A 21894-nucleotide genomic window follows, 5' to 3' on the forward strand; every position below is an offset into this window, starting at 1 on the left:
ATCTCATTTTAGTCTACTTCAGTGTATTCATTTTTTCAAATTGTCAAACGATTTCCTTTTTTTTCTTCTTCTTCTCCCCCCCCCCCCATTTTCTTTCTCTAATCTGTCAAACCACTTTCAACACCCAGACCAAAACACACCTAGGATCTAGCATCATCTATTCGATTTGTGTGTGTGTGTGTGTTTAATTTTTAATTTTAATATTTTTTAATTTTAACTTTTTTTATTTCAATTTTTATACCTGGTTAATTCCTTTTCTCCCTTCAAAATGACAAAACGAATGAATTCACCCCGAAAGAAAGACCACAAAGAAACGACAGCCAGGGATTTAACCAACACAGATACAAGCAAGATGTCTGAACCAGAATTTAGAATCATGATAATAAGAATACTAGCTGGAGTCAAAAATAGATTAGAATACCTTTCTGCAGAGATAAAAGAAGTAAAAAATAGCCAGAATGAAATTAAAAATGCTATAACTGAGCCGCAATCACCGATGGATGCAGTGTCGGCAGGATGTATGAGGCAGAACAGAGAATCAGCAATATAGAGGACAAACTTATAAAGAACTATGAAGCAGAAAAAAAGGGAGATTAAGGCAAAAGAGCACAATTTAAGAATTAGAAAAATCAATGACTCATTAAAAAGGAACAACATCAGAATCATAGGGGTACCAGAAGAGGAAGAGAGAGAAATAGGGGTAGAAGGGTTATGTGAGTAAATCATAGCAGAAAACTTTCCCAACCTGGGGAAAGACACAGACATCGAAATCCAGGAAGCACAGAGGACCCCCATTAGGTTCAACAAAAAATGACCATCAACAAGGCTTATCACAGTCAAATTCACAAAATACTCAGGCAAGGAGAGAATCATGAAAGCAGCAAGGGAAAAAAAGTCCCTAATATACAAGGGAAGACAGATCAGTTTTGCAGCAGACCTATCCACAAAAACTTGGCAGGCCAGAAAGGAGTGGCAGGATATATTCAGTGTGCTGAATCAGAAAAATATGCAGCCAAGAATTCTTTATCCAGCAAGGCTGTCCTTCAAAATAGAAGGACAGATAAAAAGTTTCCCAGACAAATAAAATTTAAAGGAGTTTGTGACCACTAAACCAGCCCTGCAAGAAATTTTAAGGGGGACTCTCTGAGGGGAGAAAAGATGAATATATACATATAAAAATAAGTAAATACCAAAAGCAACACAGATTACAAAGGACCAGAGAACACCACCAGAAACTCAACTCTACAAGTATCATAATGGCAATAAATTCATATCTTTCAGTACTCACTCTAAATGTCAATGAACTCAATGCTCCAATGAAAAGACATAGGGTAAGGGAATGGATAAGAAAACAAGATCCATCTATATGCTGTTTACAAGAGACCCACTTTAGACCTAAAGACACCTTCAGATTGAAAATAAGGGAGGGAGAACCATCTATCATACTAATGGTGAACAAAAGAAATCCAGAGTAGCCATACTTATATCAGACAATCTAGACTTCAAAATAAAGACTGTATCAAGAGATGCAGAAGGGAATTATATCATATACAAGGGGTCTATCCACCAAGAAGACCTAACAATTGCAAACATTTATGTGCCAAATGTGGGACACCCAAATATATAAATCAATTAATCACAAACATAAAGAAACTCATCGATAATAATACCATAATAGTAGGAGACTTCAACACCCCATTAACAGCAATGGGCAGCTCATCTAGTCAAAAAATCAGCAAGCAAACAATGGCTTTGAATGACACATTGGACCAGATGGACTTAACAGATATATTCAGAACATTTCATCCTAAAGCAGCAGAATACACATTCTTCTCCGGTGCACATGAAACATTCTGCAGAATAGACCATATACTGGGACACAAATCAGCCCTAAGTAAGTACAAAAAGATCAAGATCATACCGTGCATATTTTCAGACCACAACGCTATGAAACTCGAAATCAACCACAAGAAAAAATTTGGAAAGGTAACAAATACTTGGAGACTGAAGAACATCCTACTAAAGAATGAATGGGCTAACCAAAAAGTTAAAGGGCAAATTAAAAAGTACATGGATGCCAAAGAAAATAATAACAACACAACCCAAAACCTCTGGGAGGCAGCAAAGGCGGTCATAAGAGGAAAGTATATAGCAATCCAGGCCTTCCTAAAGGACGAAAGATCTCAGATACACAACCTAACCTTACGCCTTAAGGAGCTGGAAAAAGAACAGCAAGTAAAACCCAAACCAGCAGAAGACAGGAAATAATAAAGATTAGAGCAGAAATTAATGCTATCAAAACCAAAAAAAAAAAAAAAAAAAAAAAAAAAACAGTAGAACAGGTCAATGAAACCAGAAGCTGGTTCTTTGAAAGAATTAACAAAATTGATAAACCATTAGCCAGTTTGATCAAAAAGAAAAAGGAAAGGACCCAACTAAATAAAATAAAGAATGAAAGAGGAGAGATCACAATAAAAACAACAGAAATAAAAACAATAACAAGAGAATATTTTGAGCAATTACATGCCAATAAAATGGGTAATCTGGAAAAAATGGACAAATTCCTAGGAAGATATACACTACCAAAACTGAAACAGGAAGAAATAGATGATTTGAACAGACCCATAACTAGTAAGGAAATCGAATTAGTAATAAAAAAATCTGCCAAAAAACAAGAGTCCAGGGCCAGATGGCTTTCCAGGGGAATTCTACCAAACATTTAAGGAAGAGTTAACACCTATTCTCTTGAAACTGTTCCAAAAAATAGAAATGGAAGGAAAACTTCCAAACTCTTTCTATGAAGCCAGCATTACCTTGATTCTAAAACCAAACAGAGACCCCACTAAAAAGCAGAACTATAGACCAATTTCTTTGATGAACATGGATGCAAAAATCCTCAACAAGATATTAGCCAATCAGCTCCAACAATACATTAAAAAATTATTTACCATGACCAAGCGAGATTTATACCTGGGATGCAGGGCTGGTTCAGTATCCGCAAAACAATTAATGTGAATCATCACATCAATAAAAGAAAGGAAAAGAACCATATGATCCTCTCAATAGATGCAGAGAAAGCATTTGACAAAATACAGCATCCTTTCTTGATAAAAACCCTCAAGAAAGTAGGGATAGAAGGAGCGTACCTCTATGAACAACCCAATGCTAATATCATCCTCAATGGGGAAAAACTGAGAGCTTTCCCCTAAGGTCAGGAACAAGACAGGGATGTCCATTCTCATCACTGTTATTCAACATAGTATTGGAAGTCTTAGCCTCTGCAATCAGACAACACAAAGAAATAAAAGGCATCCAAATCAGCCAGGAGGAGGTCAAACTTTCACTCTTCGCAGATGACATGATACTCTATATGGAAAACCCAAAAGATTCCACCAAAAAACTGCTAGAATTGATTCATGAATTCAGCAAAGTTGCAGGATATAAAATCAACGCACAGAAATCAGTTGTGTTCCTATACACCAACAATGAAGTGACAGAGAAATCAAGGAATCGATCCCATTTACAGTTGCACAAAAAAACCAGAAAATACCTAGGAATAAATCTAACCAAAGAGGTGAAAAATCTATACACTGAAAACTATAGAAAGCTTATGAAAGAAATTGAAGAAGACACAAAAGAATGGAAAAAGATTCCATGCTCCTGGATAGGAAGAACAAATATTGTTAAAATTTCGATACCACCCAAAGCACTCGACATATTCAATGCAATCCCTATCAAAGTAACACCAGCATTCTTCACAGAGCTAGAACAAATAATCCCAAAATTTGTATGGAACCAGAAAAGACCCCGAATAGCTAAAGCAATCTTGAAAAAGAAAACCAAAGCAGGAGGCATCACAATTCCAGACTTCAAGCTATACTACAAAGCTGTAATCATCAAGACAATATGGTACTGGCACAAGAACAGACACTCAGATCAATGGAACAGAATAGAGAACCCACAAATGGACCCACAAATGTATGGCCAACCAATCTTTGACAAAGCAGGAAAGAATATCCAGTGGAATAAAGACAGTCTCTTCAGCAAGTGGTGCTGGGAAAACTGGACAGTGACATGCAGAAGAATGAACCTGGACCACTTTCTTACACAATACACAAAAATAAACTCAAAATGGATGAAAGACCTCAATGTATGACAGGAAGCCATCAAAATCCTCAAGGAGAAAGCAGGCAAAAACCTCTTTGATCTTGGCCGCAGCAACTTCTTACTCAACACGTCTCCAAAGGCAAGGGAAACAAAAGCAAAAATGAACTACTGGGACCTCATCAAAATAAAAAGCTTGTGCACAGCAAAAGAAACAATCAGCAAAACTGAAAGGCAACCGACAGAATGGGAGAAGATATTTGAAAATGACATATCAGATAAAGGGTTAGTATCCAAAATCTACAAAGAACTTATCAAACTCAACACCCAAAAAACAAATAATCCAGTGAAGAAATGGGCAAAAGACATGAATAGATACTTCTCCAAAGAAGACATCCAGATGGCCAACTGACACATAAAAAAATGCTCAACATCACTCATCATCAGGGAAATACAAATCAAAACATAATGAGATACCACCTCACACCTGTCAGAATGGCTAAAATTAACAACTCAGACAACAGATGTTGGCGAGGATGTGGAGAAAGAGGATCTCTTTTGCATTGTTGGTGGCAATGCAAGCTGGTGCAGCCACTCTGGAAAACAGAATGAGGTTCCTCAAAAAACTAAAAATAGAACTACCCTACAACTCAGCAATTGCACTACTAGGCATTTATCCAAGGGATACAGGTGTGCTGTTTTGAAGGGACACATGCACCCCCATGTTTATAGCAGCACTATCAACAATAGCCAAAGTATGGAAAGAGCCCAAATGTCCATTGATGAATGAATGGATAAAGAAGATGTGTTATACATATACAATGGAGTATTACTCATCAATCAAAAAGAATGAAATTTTGCCATTGGCAATTACGTGGATGGAACTGGAGGGTATTATGCTAAGTGAAATTAGTCAGAGAAAGACAAAAATCATATGACTTCACTTATATGAGGACTGTAAGAGACAAACCAGATGAACATAAGGGAAGGGAAACAAAAATAATATAAAATCAGGGAGGGGGACAAAACAGAAAAGACTCATAAATATGGAGAACAAACTGACAGTTACTGGAGGGGTTGTGGGAGGGGGAATGGGCTAAATGGGTAAGGGGCACTAAGGAATCTACTCCTGAAATCATTGTTGCACTATATGCTAACTAATTTGGATGTAAATTTTAAAAAATAAAAAAATAAAATTAAAAAAGAAGATCTACAAAGTTGACTAATAAAGAGAAAAGTCCTAATATGTATTGAGAACTTATATTCCCAAGCACTATTCTTGGCCTTTTGTACCTATTTATGATTTAATCATCTTGACTTCTTTGTGAGATACCTGTTATAACTCACTAGATAAATTGTTTGAAGGGAGAATTGGAGACATTAAATGATGTGCCTAATAAATTAAAAAAATAAAAATAGAAAATTTAAAAAAATTAAAAACTTAAAAAATAAATAAAATGCAAATAGCTTTCAGCAATATAAAACATGGTTTTCCTTTGGTGTCTATGGGTAATTATATGTAAATTATGTATAAAACCTCAATATTTAAATGAATTCCAATTTTAAAATAAAATCAGAAATGACTATCACTTACATTTTTTTCTGTCCATCCATTCCTCCAGCTCTACAAAGTTTATAACTTGTCTTGTCCTCCACAGACCAAGTCGATATTTAACACGATGGATTAGTCTATGATACATGTTTATAACTGCTCTCAAATTTGGTCCATGATGCAAAGCCTATAAAACAGCAATATGGACAGTAAAGCCCCATATTTACATATTTCTTTTATGTGTATTTAATCTGAATTTGCCCTTTTCATTTCATCTATTTCACCCAGTTTCTTAAATTATGAATGTATTTGTTAATGTTTATTCTGTAGGTTGGTTAAACACATGCACTGTTGAATGAGATAATCTCTTTCGAGTGCAGAGAGCTTCATCATAAACTGTTTTGTCATCAGATACCCGTAATTCCCATATCATAGAGTTTTCAATGATGGATACTTTCATGAAAGCTTCCTAGGTTGACATCCAGATTTCTATATATGTAACCCACTTGGCCAGAATAAAAAAAGTTTTAAGGCAGTTTCTGTAATGGTGATTCTTGCCTAAGCTATTCACTAGGGGTGGGTGCTCAAATTCTCATTCATTTTCTTTCTTTTGAAAATTGTATGTTTGTATCTTTTACTTATTTTTTACTATAGTTTTTCATGTCTTTAAAACTCTGTTAAATAAATTAATCATTTTCAACATATGTGCAAGTTTTGTTCTTTCAATTTACCTTTTAACTGTGACTATATTTTCTATATATACATTTTCTATATTCTACTACAATAAATTTGAAAAATTAAAGTATAAAAACCAATCTATTTCAGATTTCTTCTTTTCTAAGTAGTTTCATTTTATTTAACAATTCAATTATTTTTACTGGTTTACATTTTCTAGCTCATTAATTTCTCTATCTTTATTAATTCCTTTTTTAAGGATTATTTTCCTGTGCTTGACTTCTTAAATTATAAATCTTTTTTTTTATTTTTTTTTTAATGTTTATTTATTTTTGAGACAGAGAGGGACAGAGCATGAATGGGGGAGAGTCAGAGAGAGGGAGACACAGAATCTGAAACAGGGTCCAGGCTCTGAGTTGTCAGCACAGAGCCCAACGCGGGGCTCGAACTCACAGACAGCGAGATCATGACCTGAGCTGAAGTCGCCCACTTAACTGACTGAGCCACCCAGGTGCCCCTTGACTTCTTAAATTAAAGACATCTATTTTCATTACTTTTTTTTAGAATGTGTTTAAGCCCATGAATTTTTCTCTGAGTCATCTTTCCTTTGATGTGCTTTGTATACCGTTTTACAAGTGAAAAAACTGAAGCAAAAAAAAAAAATCTTTAAGTTTTCCAGTTATTGGGTGGTTTTCTGCAATAGCTATTAAGTTAGTAAGTTTCAGAACTGGTCTTGAACCCAAAACTAGGACACTTCAGAGCCCATACTTTTTATTATACACTATATTCCTCTTAATTTACTTGAATTTAGTATTTTTCGTGCATTCTATGAATTTTTGTTTTGGTTTCTTTCCTAAAACATTTCTTTCAACATTTAATAACATTTCCCAATGTTTATTTTTAATCTGCCGTTTATTCAACAGGCTGTCACTTTATTTTAAAAAAATAAATGAATTGGTCACACTTGTGGAGCATTCCCTACCATATGAATTTTAGTGGAAGGCAGAACAAACCTCCCACAATTTGAAGCCACACATCAGATACTAATGACCAAAGCCTCCTCTGTTAAAGCTTTGTTCATTATCCACATCAACACCAGATTTTGAATCGAAACTCGTGATGGTTTAGATGCAAAACACTGGTATATCCATTTGCGTGGTAGAGTGTGGCAGCAATATCCATTTTTCAAGGGCAGCATTTGTGGAGGTAGGAATACCCAGGATTGGGTGTCTGCATTAGATTCCTTCTATGTAGGATGTAGTTGGAGTTCTGAGAGCTATCTAACCTTCATCATCCCTTCATGTTTCTAAACTTAGTTCTCCAGACCTCTGCCCAGTATTCTCCTCAATATCTCTCTGCTTAAATCTGTTAGCAGGTTTCTTTTGCTTATAATTAAGAATCAAGCAATGTTTTCATTGTGCCCTTAGAGCATGAGCCAAAAGGATCCTGGTTGCAGTGTGTCTCTTAGACGGATGATGACATTTGCTAAGAGAGCAGGAGCACTGGGCAGCTATCAGACCCAACTGGAGTGTGTTTCCCTCCAAATTTAATAGAGCCTCTTTGGGGACACAACCCAACTTGTGGGGTACTCCTCAGATCTAAGGCATTCAGAAGGTTACCTAGGTTTTTATGTTTAACAATTTGGGTCAGATCTGCATGGTTCATCTGCATGGTTCATCTGCATGGTTCTGCATGGAAAATAATCCATGCATCTGCAACCATGTCCATCTGCATGGTTCTTATTACAATGTGTCTCTCTCCCAGTCCTCTGCATGGGAATATGCCTCTGCTATGGTGCTATGTACATCTCAGTTAATAAATCTTTCACCAATTTCTAAACATTTCTCAAGATAGAATCTATCAGAAAAATGTACAAATTGATATTTACAAAAACAATATTGGAATCTAAAAGACACACTGCAAATTAGTAATTATAGTTTTCCAATTCATGCTAACTTAAAAGGTAAACGTATCATACTTATGACACATCAACATTTAAATTTTTTCCAGTATGCACTTTCAGTCTGCCTTTTGTTTGATATAGTCAACTCTCTTTTTAAAAAAAAAGTAATAGGGGTGCCTGGGTGTCTCAGTCTGTTAAGTGTCCAACTTTGGCTCAGGTTATGATCTCACTGCTCCTGAGTTTGAGCCCTGTGTTGGGCTCTGTGCTGACATCTCAGAGCCAGGAGCCTGCTTCAGATTCTGTCTCCATCTCTCTGCCCCTCCCCTGCTCACTCTCTGTTTCTGTCTCTTTCTCTCTCTCTCTCTCTCAAATATAAAATAAAACATTAAGAAAAATTTTTTGAAGTAAGGAATGGATTCCTTGCTTGGATAATTCCACTACCATATGACACTTACTAGGGTTTAATTTCTTTGATTACTAGCAGGAGTTCTCTCTTTTCATATTTATTTGCCATTTATACTTCTACAGAGAAGCTATTATTATGGTATATTTCTTATCAGTTTGTAAGAGATCTTTACATGTGGAGTTTTTTTTAAACACTTGCGAAATATTACATCAAATGTTTTACTACAGATTGACTTTCTAACTTTTAAAAAATGATGTTTATTGTGTACTCCATTGGAGTACTACGTGGCAATGAGAAAGAATGAAATATGGCCCTTTGTAGCAACATGGATGGAACTGGAGAGTGTTATGGTAAGTGAAGTAAGCCATACAGAGAAAGACAGATACCATATGGTTTCACTCGTATGTGGATCCTGAGAAACTAACAGAAACCCATGGGGGAGGGGAAGGAAAAAAAAAAAAGAGGTTAGAGTGGAAGAGAGCCAAAGCATAAGAGACTCTTAAAAACTGAGAACAAACTGAGGGTTGATGGGGGGTGGGAGGGAGGGGAGGGTGGGTGATGGGTATTGAGGAGGGCACCTTTTGGGATGAGCACTGGGTGTTGTATGGAAACCAATTTGACAATAAACTTCATATATTGAAATAAATAAATAAATAAATAAATACATAAACAAACAAACAAACATTAAAAAATAAAAAATAAAAAAATAAACCAATTTGACAATAAACTTCATATATTGAAAAAAAATGATGTTTAAAAATAAAAGCAGGTAACTTAACCACGTATATTAACTGAAGTGTAACCTTGTTTAAACACTTACATTGGACATTATCTAAAAGGTTCTTTATACAAAAACCTTATTAAAACTAAGCAGGAAAAGATTTTTAAACTTAAACTAAACCAAATGAAATAAAAAATGAGTATTTTGAGTTGTTATCTTAAACACATATACATAGACACACACAAGTATACAAGCCATAAATAATGTGAACTATGATTTTTGTATTCACTTCCCCATCCACTAAAGAATTAGTGAAGCCCTTAGCCACACCCATGTAGCTAAAGCAAATGTCTCTCCCCTGGGCTTGGTTCTTCTCTTTTTAGGCCTCTTCTCTATAACACCTGCTGTTGTCATCCGCTCTGATCTTGGTCAGAATGATTATTATATACCTGAAGTACATGGTTAATCCTTCTATCTCTAATTGCTTAGTATAAAGACTGTGAGTACACATTCTTAGTCAACTGTATCACTGAATCTTGTTTTCCTACCACACGCCTCTGCAAAACGTAGCAGCTTCTGATTGCCACACAATTGGTGTCCCTTTATATGAATATAGCATCTCTCTGCATCATTCCCCTGATATGATCACATCCCAATTGGCTTTACAGTATTAGAAGGTAGTTTTAATCTAAATTTGGCTTTTGACCGGACACTCCAATGTCTATGTTGAGCCTGATCTAAGAAAAGACTCCACCATTTTGCAATGATTGCTGAATACTGCTGTTACCAAAATGGTCTAATGTTTTAAAGGGTCTGTAGCCAGACAGGCTTCAGTTTTATGCTCAAAATTCAAATATGCCAGTGGCTGGATGTGTAACTTTAGACAAATTTTGTTAACTCTCTGTGCCTTACTTTTCATAGCTAGTAAAGATAATTATGCAACTTAGAGGGATGGTATCACTTCAATTCTTGATCCCCAACCTCACCTGGCCTGAAAATTCACCCATGTTTTCCTAGGCATCTCTCTTTTTTGTCATTTTCTATAGAAATTCAATCTCCTCAAACATTCAAACTCACTCATTTAGAATGAGAGCATTCTAAATGCTCTCAGCAAATGACCTTGTCCCTTACTTCACCAAGGAGAAAACATTAGATTATTGCTATCTCAACTTCCTATCACCAAATCTAAACACTCAGCAATACCGTTTGGTCCTACAATACAGAAATATGTCTCTCTTACCTAAGGCTAATCCTGTCAGGTGTCTTAAAAACACACCCTTTCCAATATTCTTAGCCTTTTAATATGGATTATCCTCATCTCTCATATCATCAACCTTCTCTTACTAGCTTTTTCAATAAGCATTTAAATGTACTTAAGTATTTTCCATCTTAACCTTTCTTTCCCTAAACCTCATAGTGTCTCATCTTTATCTACTCTAGATATTTTCACTTCCTTGATTTCACTTCCTTGCTTCCTTGCAAAATTTTTGTCTCAGGGAGTTACATTATAATGGAAGGAACAGTAATCCAGTAAATAAATATCTATGTGTTGGGTGGCAATAAGTGGTTTGAAAAACAATAAAGTCTTTTAAATGGAATAGGGAGTGACCAACATCACATCTACTGAAACTTGCCAGGGTGATCCATGAACTAACTATTGTAAAGACAGGAAATTCTCTCTAGACCTTCATTCCTAGCAGCATTTGAGACTAGCTACCCTGCTTTCTTTCTTAGACTGCCTCTGAACTTCCTTGATCTAGCATATTCTGGTTTTGTTCTTACCCCTCTGGCTAATGCTTTACTGTTACTGGATTTTTCATCATCTGCCTTCCTCCTGAACAGTGTGCTTTCTCACTCTTACCCTTTAACTGCTTTTCTCCTTACTCTATATATTCTCCCCAGACAATACATCAATTCCCGTGGCTCCAGTTAGTATCACTAATAATAATCTCAAATCTCTGGATGGGGGCAGAGTACAGGAAGTTATCCTTGGTCAGGAAGCTAAATAAAAATATTTACAAATGTTTTTTTTTTTCAAATTTCTCATCTTCTGATCCAGATATTCTATTATAATCCTCTATCATATTGAAAATAACTTATTTTAATTTATATATTTATTTTAACTAATTTAATTAATTAATTAACTAATTAGGGACCTAATATGTGCCAGGAATGTTCTAGACTTTGTGAACAGATTAATAAACAGAAAAGGCAAAATTTTTGTCTCAGGGAGTTACATTATAATGGAAGGAACAGTAATCCAGTAAATAAATATCTATGTGTTGGGTGGCAATAAGTGGTTTGAAAAACAATTAAGTCTTTTAAATGGAATAGGGAGTGACCAGACTGGACGTTAGTTTTTGGGTAGTATCGGGCAGTCTTTTTGATAATTAACACAGGTTAATTAGCACAGACATGAATGAAGAGAGCCATCTAGTCACCTGGGTAAAGAGCTTTCTCGGAGATAACATGAGAATCATTGCTAAATGGAGCTACTTTCATGAGTGGGAAGGTTTTATCATCTTCCTCAAGTGTGTTAAGGTGGAAAAGAATTTAAGAACTACTGATGAATTCTAAATGTTTCCTTATGGGCCAATCTTCCTTCTGAGTTTTGGACCCAAATATTCAACTTCTTCCCAGACATCTCAAAGATTTCCCACAGGTAGTTCAAAGTCAGTGTTAAAACTTGGACTCTCCTTTCCTTTATGCCCCACTCCTACCTGCTCTTCCTCTTAACTTCTGTATTTCACAATCATCCACTGGGTTGCCCAAGACAAAAACCACAAAAACTGAGGAACTGTTCTTGACTCCTCCCTCTCCCTTACCTTCAAGTCCATTTAAACCCAATGTCCTATCTTTGCTCCATCTCTCCATCCCTAACTCAAGCCACCATTGTCACACACTGAATTATTGACAAAGTATATTAGTTGTCCTCTCTTCCTCTTCCCCAATTCACTACCCAGAGACAGTAATTTTTCTAAAAGGCAAATCTGTTAATATCACTGATTTCCTTTAAAGTCATCCATTCCCATATACTAAATAAAAGCATAAAGTCCTTAGCCTGATTTTTAAGAAAATGCATAATCTAACTGCTATCTCAGCATCATCTACTGCCACTGTCCTCCCAACCAACCCCTAGCCCCTCAATGTTCTATCTCCCCTAAGGCCATTGATATTGTCTTTCCCTGTGCCTACAACACTCTGAGCCTCTCAGATGACCTGACAAAACATAACTTCCCCTCATTTTCCAGATCTCAATGTATAGGCACTATCCAACCCCTACACCAGACACAGCCTTTTGGATTAAATGGCCTTTCTAATTTCTCTATTAGTACCCAATACTTCTTTTAGTTATCTGCATATATCTCTGGACTATATGCTCTATGATATCACACACCAGGCAAGAAATTGGATCCAGTAGTAACTGTTATTAATTTTTTTAAGTAATCTTGAATAAAGAACACAGTTCCCCTGGTGTCTGGGAGCTAGCAAACTTACGTAATAAAACTTTTCTGATCCATGTCGCCTGTGCCATAGGGCCTATGTATGGGCTTAAGGATTTTCTTATTGTTTCTGTTTTGTGTTTTGAGATAATGAGAGAAAATCTATAATCTATTGAACTTTCAAAGGATTCTATAACCTCCAAAAGGTTAAAAACCACTGGCCTATGTATGGAGTATTGCTATCATAACCTTAAGCCTCAGATTTTCCAGAAGTATCCCAAGTTTATTTATTCAACAAATATTTATTCAAAAATAACAAATATTTATTCAAAATTCAATTTGAACACTTTCTTATTGCAACCATCAGCTTTTCAAGTGCCCTAGGATTTCAGTATGTTTGGCAAATAGCAAATGAATATTATCAATTTAAGCCTAAAATTTAAAAATTTAAATTATAAATATTCATAGAAAAATATTAAAATTAAGTAAAATCTTAGAGGCATTATGCTCAGAAAAATACTGTTTTTGTATCTTTATAGGTTTTTTTTAAAGATCATTATTAATTATTCCAAAACACATGCAAACAACACAGAGTTTTTAAAAGGAAAAGGACACTTTCAATGGTGGAAACAATTCTGGTACTTAAATGCAGCAACCTCTGTGGTACCCTTATGACTGATCTAATTCAATGTTGCTTCATTATTTCTAAATAAACCCAAGCTGGAGCATTTCACAGGAAATGGTGGAAATTGTACATTCTCTTGAGGTATCGTAAAGTGACATTCTCATAGACACTTTCCACGGCTACAAGATCTGAAGCAGTAGCCAAACAATATGACCATGGAAGTCTTCCAGCGCAGGGATTGCCATGGTGCTGACAATTATCCAGTGATTTGCTGCACAGCCTCAAGGGCAGAAACTCTATCAAGAATTCCCCCAACTGCAACCCTGTACACAGGCACAGTCCTGGAACCTGACGATGTGTGCATTACAGGCCTGATGCACTAGCTGTTCAACAGCAGGCAAGACAACATTCACCATATAAACAGAGCAGTCATCCAACATACAAAGCACCATATGAGTGATATAATAAAAAAGAAAATCAGTGATTGTAACAAATTTTATAACCAAGTCAAAGTCAACAGTCTAGTTTAAACTGGCTCCAACCCATTAAAAGTGCTTCCCATTCTTTCCATTTCAAATTCTACCTCTACATAGAAATTCAGCATTTTCCTTGTCTCTCCTTTTCACCATTCTCTTGGGCCCATTCTTGCTCTCTAAGTTTACTAAGACTCATTTCTCTACCAGAGGTGATGGATGACTCTATAATTCACTCTAACGCAAGAAATTCTATAATTAAATCATAATATAAATACATAATCATATATGTGATATATAACCATATGATATATGTTATATATTATGTACTTATATATACGTGTGTGTGTATATATATATATATATATATATACACATATGCATATACATTATTTCTCTCTACATATAAATATGAATCATTGGGAGTGTCCTGATAAATTTCTATAACTATATTTTGTTGAATTAATTCATCCATTCAATACATATTTACTGAATACTTACCATGTACTAATCACTATTCTAGGCATTCAAACACAGTAGCAAACAAAACAGAAACAATGTAAACATATACAAAAAACTAAACAAACAAGAAAAAAAGCAGATAATAAGTGCAAATAGTTAATATAATAGAGAGTGTATATTACATGTCAAAATAGTGTAGTGCTATAAATATAAAAATAAAGGGTATATTCTTCCAAATAGGTCACATATTTGTATTGCTTATGACAGACATGTATATAAAGGTCACAATATAGATAGCTGAGCACAAGAATGACCAAAAGGATAGAGAGATAATTACTGCTTAACGGACCTGAGACACTGTCTAAGCACATATATGCAAGGAAGATCTTGAAAGATGAGTTGGAGTTTATCAGAAGATTAGGAAGGAAGAGTATTCCATCTGAAGAGAACAGCATAAAAACATAAGATATAGGGGCGCCTGGGTGGCTTGGTCGGTTAAGCGTCCAACTTTGGCTCAGGTCATGATCTCACGGTCCGTGAGTTCGAGCCCCATGTCAGGCTCTGTGCTGACCGCTCAGAGCCTGGAGCCTGTTTCAGATTCTGTGTCTCCCTCTCTCTCTGCCCCTCCCCTGTTCATGCTCTGTCTCTCTCTGTCTCAAAACTAAATAAACGTTAAAAAAATTTAAAAAAAAAACATAAGATATAATAGGAAACAATCAGGGAATTAAAGAATTTGGGCTTTGCTAGAGCACATGGCATTAGTGAGGAATTCTCATGTGAGGAAGATGGACAGCAGGCAAGTGCCATACCAGGGAGGTAATGTGTACCATGTTATGTTAGAGAATTTATGCTTTCTCTTATAAGCAATATAGGCCATTAAAAGATGATAAGAAATGGCATAAGGTAATCTATGTGAAATTTCTATAATTTCATATGACAGATTGGGGGGTAAGTAGAAAAGAGGATAAATAGGAGATAACTGTAGTTCTCCATGTGAGAGTTAGTAACTAGAAGCTCTGGCAAGAAACAAAGAGAGGAAGAGCAACACAAGAAATATTATGCATGTGATAATCAATTAAATATGGAAGTAAGCGAGTTGAAAGTATAAAAAACTCCAGGTATAGCTTGGTGGGTGGTGGAATGGTTCATCAGTATAGGTAGTATGGGGTGGGGGTTGGGGGGGGTCCAAGATAGGGCATAGGAAAATCCTGAACTCCTCTCTTCCCACAAACAAACCAAACCTGCAGCTATGTATGGAACTATTCCCTCTAAAAAAGAACTGAAAACTAGCAGAACTATTCCTCTATAACAGAGGATGAAAGGTCCACATCCAGATGGGTAGGAAAACCAACAGGGTTTGCATCCAAGGAATACAAAGGGCTGTAGGAAACCAAGATTCTCTTATTGAAAGGCTCACCTGCAGTCTCACTCATGTTGGGACCTACCACAAAAGCAGCAGTTTGAAAAGCACCTAGACTACAGGTGAAGGAGATTCACTTGTTAATCTTAAAGGATTTGTTGAAGGGGCAGGGGACAGCTGGGACTCTCTGCAGAGATGGAGGCACTGGCAGCTGTCAGTTTTGCACTCTCTCCCCACCCCGCTAGCACAGGAGAGTATGTACAGACTCAGTGCCATCCTGCTGTCTTGCTAAGGCTGGTGGGGGTAATGGCGGTGGCCCCCTGCCTTCACTGGCTGGGGCCCATGAGCGTGAGCAGTCACAACATTCTCCCAGTCCCTTGCTAAAGACTGTGAGCATGGGTGGTTGCAGCCCTGCTCCACTCCCTAGCTGGGGCCAACAAGTGCAAGTGATCATGACATTCTCCCACTCCCGTGCTAAAACCAGCATTAAATTTAAGACTGAAATCGTACCAAGCATGAACACTGAATGGTATGAAACTAGAAATTAATTACAAGGAGAAAAGAAAACTCACAAATATGCGGAGATTAAACAGCATACTACTAAACAACCACAGAGTTAACAAAGAAATCAGAGAAATTTTTAAAATACCAAGAGACAAAGGGAAACGGATATATGACATACCAAAATCTATGGGATGCAGCAAGTATTTCTAAGAGGCAATTCATAGCAGTACAGGCCTACCTCAACAAAAACCAAAAACAAAAAAACAAAACAAGACAACACAAAAAAACAAGAAAAATCTCAAATAAACTATTTAATTTTGCACCTAAAGGAATAAAAGAAGAAAAAGTGAAGTCTAAAGTTAGTAGAAAGAAGGAAATAATAAAGATCAGAGCAGATATAAGTAAAATAGATACTAAAAAGATAATATAAAAGATCAATAAAAGAGCTGGTTCTTTAAAAAGATAAACAAAAATTGACAAACATTTAGCTAGACTTACCATGAGGAAAAAAAAAAGAAAACTCAAATAAAATCAGAAATGAAAAAACTTACAACTGATACCACAAAAAATACCAAGAATAAGACTATTGTGAATAATTATATGCCAACAAACTGGACAAACTAGAAGAAGTGGATAAATTCCTACAAACATACAATCTTTCAAGAGTGAATCAGAAAATATGAATATATCAGTTAATAGTGAGGATATTGAATTAGTAGTCAAAAACCTCCCAAAAAACAAAAGTCCAAGACTAGATAGCTTTACTGGTGAATTCTACCAAACATTCAGAGAAGATTTAATACCTACACTTCTCAAACTCTTCCAGAAAATTAAAGGAATGAACACTTTCAAACTCACTTTATGAAATGAGTACTACCCTGATGCCAAAACCAGAGAAGGTAAAGAAAGAAGAAAAGAAAAGGAAAGAAAAGGAAAGAAAAGAAAAGAAAAGAAAAGAAAAGAGGAGAAGAGAAGAAAAAAGAGGAGAAGAGAAGAGAAAAGAGAGAAAGAAAGAAAGAAAGAAAGAAAGAAAGAAAGAAAGAAAGGAAGGAAGGAAGAAAGAAAGGAAGAAAAGAGAAATCACAGGCCACTGTCCCTAAAGAACATAAATGCCAAAATTCTCAAAATATTAGCACTGAATTCAACAATACATTAAGATGATCATATACCATGATCAAGTGAAATTTATTCCAGGGATACAAGAATGTTTCAACACCCATAAATCAATCAACCTGTTGCACCACATTAACAAAATGAAGGATAAAATTCATATGATCATCTCAGTAGATGTAGAAGCATTTGATAACATTCAATGTCCATTTATGATAAAAAAAAACTCTCAGTAAAGTGGGTATAAAGGGTCCATACCTCAACATAATAAGAAGGTCATATATAACAAACCTATAGCTAAAATATGCTTAACAGTGAAAAGCTAAAAGCTTTCCTGGAAGATCAGGAACAGGGAAAGAGGCCCACTCTCACCACTTTTATTCAACACTGTATCAGAAGTCCTAGTCATGGCAATTAGGGGAAAGAAAAAAAAAAGGAAATAAAAGGCTTGCAAATTGGAAAAGAAGAAGTAAAATCGTTACCATTTGCAGATGACATATATGGAAAACCATTGGGGCACCTGGGTGGCTTAGTCCATTGTGTCCAACTTCAGCTCAGGTCATGATCTCATGGTTTGTGAGTTCAAGCCCTGCACTGGGCTTTGAGCTGACAGCTCAGAGCCTGGAGTCTGCTTCAGAGTCTGTCTCCCTCTCTCTCTGCCCTTCCCCCTGGTTGTGCTTTCTCTCATTCAAAAATAAACATTAAAATTTTTTTTAAAAAGAAAATAAAAACATAAAGACTCTACCAAAATACTATTAGATTTAATAAATGAATTCAGTAAAGTTGCAGGCTACAAAATCAATATATAGAAATATGTTGTTTTTCTTTATAGTTATAACAAGCTATCAGAAAAAGAAATTAAGAAACTAATCTTATTTATAAGTACATCCGAGAGAATAAAATACCTAGAAATAATCCTTTTTTCCCAAGATTTTATTTAAATTAGTTAGTTAACATAGTGTAGTACTGGTTTCAGGAATGGAATTTAGTGATTAATCACTTACATATAACAGCCAGTGCTCATCACAACAAGTGCCCTTCTTAATGCCCATCACCCATTTAGGCCATCCCCCCCACACACACACATTTCCCCCCAGCAACCCTTAGTTTGTTCTCCATAGTTAAGAGTCTCTTATGGTTTGACTCCCTCTATGTTTTTATTTTATTTTACTTTTCCTTCCCTTCCCCTATGTTTATCTGTTCTGCTTCTTAAATTACATGTATGAGTGAAATCATATGGTATTTGTCTTTCTCTGACTGGCTTATTTCGCTTAGCATAATATACTCTAGTTTCATTAATGTCATTATAAATGGCAAGATTTCATTGTTTTTAATGGCTGAATAATACTCCATTGTATAGGGGCATCTGGCTGGCTCAGTCGGTTACGTGTCTGACTTCGGCTCAGGTCATGATCTCACAGTTCATGAGTTTGAGCCCCACGTCAGGCTCTGTGCTGACAGCTCAGAGCCTGGAGCCTACTTTAGATTCTGTGTCTCCTTCTCTCTCTGCTCTTCCCACGCTGTCACTCTCTGTCTCTCTCAAGAACAATTAAAAAAAAATTTTTTTAAATACTCCATTGTATATATATACCATTTCCTCTTTATTCATTCATCAATCAATGGACATTTAGGCTCTTTCCACAGTTTGGCTATTGTTGATAGCCTCTTGGGTGCATGTGCCTCTTTGAATCAGCATTTTTGTATCCTTTGGGTAAATACCTAGTAGTATAACTGCTAGGTCATAGGGTAGTTCTATCTTTAACTTTCTAATGACCCTGCACACTGTTTTCCAGAGTGGCTGCTCCAGTTTGTATTCCCACCAAAAGTGCAAGAGGGTTCTCCTTTCCCCTTTCTCCCACATCCTCACCAATATCTTTTGTTTCCTTAGTTGTTCATTTTAGCCATTTTGACAGGTGTGGGGTGGTATCTCATTGTGGTTTTGATTTGTATTTCCCTAATGTTGAGTGATGTTGAGCATTTTTTCATGTGTCTGTTCACCATTTGTGTGTCTTCTATGGAGAAGTATCTACTCGTGTCTTTTGCCCATTTCTTAACTGGATTATTTGGTTTTTGGGTGTTGAGTTTGATAAGTTCTTTATAGATTTTGGATATTAGCCCTTTATCTGGTATGTTATTTGCAAATATCTTCTCCCATTCTGCAGGCTGCCTTTTAGTTTTGTTGATTATTTTCTTTGCTGTGCAGAAGTGTCATTTTATCTTGGTGAGGTCCCAATAGTTCATGTTTGCTTTTGTTTCCCTTGCCTCTGGAGACGTGTCTAGTAAGAAGTTGTTATGGCTGACATCAAATAGGTTTCTGCCTGTGTTCTCCTCTAGGATTTTGATGGTTTCCTGTCTCACATTTAGGTCTTTCATCCATTTTGAATTTATTTTTGTGTATGGTATGAGAGAGTGGTCCAGTTTCATTCTTCTGCATGTCTCCAGTTTTCCCAACACTGTCTTTTTTCCACTGGATATTCTTTCCTGCTTTGTTTAAGATTAGTTGACCATATAGTTGTAGGTCCATTTCTGGGTACTCCATTCTGTTCCATTGATGTATGTGTCTGTTTTTGTGCCAGTAACATACTGTCTTGATGATTACAGCTTTGTAATACAGGTCAAAGTCTGGAATTGTAATCCCTCTCACTTTGCTTTCCTTTTTAAACATTACTTTGGTTATTCAGGGTCTTTCCTGGTTCCATACAAATTTTAGAACTCTTTGTTCTAACTCTATGAAAAATGCTGGTGATTTTGATAGGGATTGCACTGCATTTGTAGACTGCTTTGGGTAGTATAGAAATTTTAACAGTATTTGTTCTTCCAATTCATGAGTATGGAATGTTTTACCATTTCTTTATGTCTTCTTCAATATCTTTCATAAGTGTTCTATAGTTTTGTGAGTACAGATCTTTTACCTGTTTGGGTAGGTTTATTCCTAGTTATCTTATGGTTTCTGGTGCAGTTGTAAATAGGATAGATTCTTTGATTTCTCTTTCTGCTACTTCATTATTGTATATGGAAATGCAGCTGATTTATTTATATTAATTTTATATCCTGTGACTTGACTGAATTCATGTATCAGTTCTAGCAATTTTTTTGGTGGTGTTATTTGCGTTTTCCACACAGAGTATCATGTCATCTGTAAAGTGAAAGTTTGACTTCCTTGCCAATTTGGATGCCTTTTATTTCTTTTTGTTACCTAATTGCTGAGGCTAGGACTTCCAGTACTATGTTGAACAACAGTGGTGAAACTGGACATCCCTATTGTGTTCCTGACCTTAGGGAAAAAGCTCTAGTTTTTTCCCCATTAAGGATGATACTAGCCGTGGGTATTTCATGTATGGCCTTTATGATGTTCTATCTCTACTTTCTTGAGGGTTTTTATCAAGAAAGGATGCTGTATTTTGTCAAATGTTTTTTTCTGCATCTACTGAGAGGATCTTATGGTTCATACCTTTTACTTTATTAATATGGAGTATCACATTGATTGACTTCTGAATATTAAAACACCACTGCAGCCCAGAAATAAATCCCACTTGATCACAGTTAATATGTCTTTTACTCTACTGTTGGATTCAATTTTCTAGTATCTTGTTGAGAATTTTTGCATTCATGTTCATCAGGAATATTGGTCTGTAATTCTCCTTTTTAGGATGGGTCTTTACTGGTTTTGGAATCAAGGTAATGCTGGCCTCATAGAATAAGTTTGGAGGTTTTCCTTCCATTTCTATTTTTTGGAACAGTTTCAAAAGAGTAAGTATTAGCTCTTCTTTAAATATTTGGTAATTCCCCCAGGAAACCATCTGGCACTGGACTCTTATCTGTTGGGAGACTTTTGGTTACTGATTCAATTTCTTTACTGGTTATAAGTCTGTTCAAATTTTCTATTTCTTCCTGTTCGAGTTTTGGTTTTATATGTTCCTAGGAATTTATCCATTTCTTCCAGATTTCACATATAAATAAGTTTAACCAAGGAAGTGAAATAACTGTACCTTAAAAACTGTAAGACATTGATGAAAGAAACTGAAGATGACACAAATAAATGCAAATATATACTATGCTCATGGATTGTAAGAATTAATATTGTTAAGATATCCATAATACCCAAAGTAATCTACAAATTCATTATAATCCCTATCAAAATACAAGTAGCATTTTTCACAGAACTAGAACAAATAATCCTAAAATCTGTATGGAACACAAACAACTCTGTATAACCAAAACAATCCTGTGAAAGAACAAAGTTGGAGGTATCATGCTCCAGGATTTCAAACTATGCTACAAAGCTTCACTGATCAAAACAAATACAAAGATCAAAAGAATAGAATAGGCAGCCCAGAAATAAACCCACTTACATGGTCAAGTAATCTATGATAATGGAGATAAGAATATACAATGAAAAAAAGACAGTCTATTCAGTAAATGATGTTAACACTGAACAGCTACATGCAAAACAATGAAACTGGTTCATTTTCTTACACCATAAACAAAAACAGATTCAAAATGTATTATTGACTTAAGTGAAACCTGAAAACATAAAATTCCTAGGTGAACACATA

At 35.7% G+C, this 21894-nt stretch overlaps 1 protein-coding gene across 8 annotated transcripts in view; it reads right to left on the minus strand.

Annotated features, from left to right (window-relative positions):
- The window catches only part of IQCM (IQ motif containing M), a 649280-nt gene that overhangs the window by 372675 nt on the left and 254711 nt on the right, over positions 1-21894 (minus strand). For all 8 annotated transcript variants that reach the window (XM_078445704.2, XM_078445701.2, XM_078445702.2 and 5 more), the window contains exon 11: positions 5699-5843. In XM_078445704.2, the coding sequence (XP_078301830.2) occupies positions 5699-5843 (145 nt within the window). The remainder of the gene's footprint in view (positions 1-5698; positions 5844-21894) is intronic.

This window comes from Panthera onca, chromosome B1, assembly GCF_046562875.1.
Source record: "Panthera onca isolate mPanOnc1 chromosome B1, mPanOnc1 haplotype 2, whole genome shotgun sequence".
NCBI classification, from domain to species: Eukaryota; Metazoa; Chordata; class Mammalia; order Carnivora; family Felidae; genus Panthera; species Panthera onca.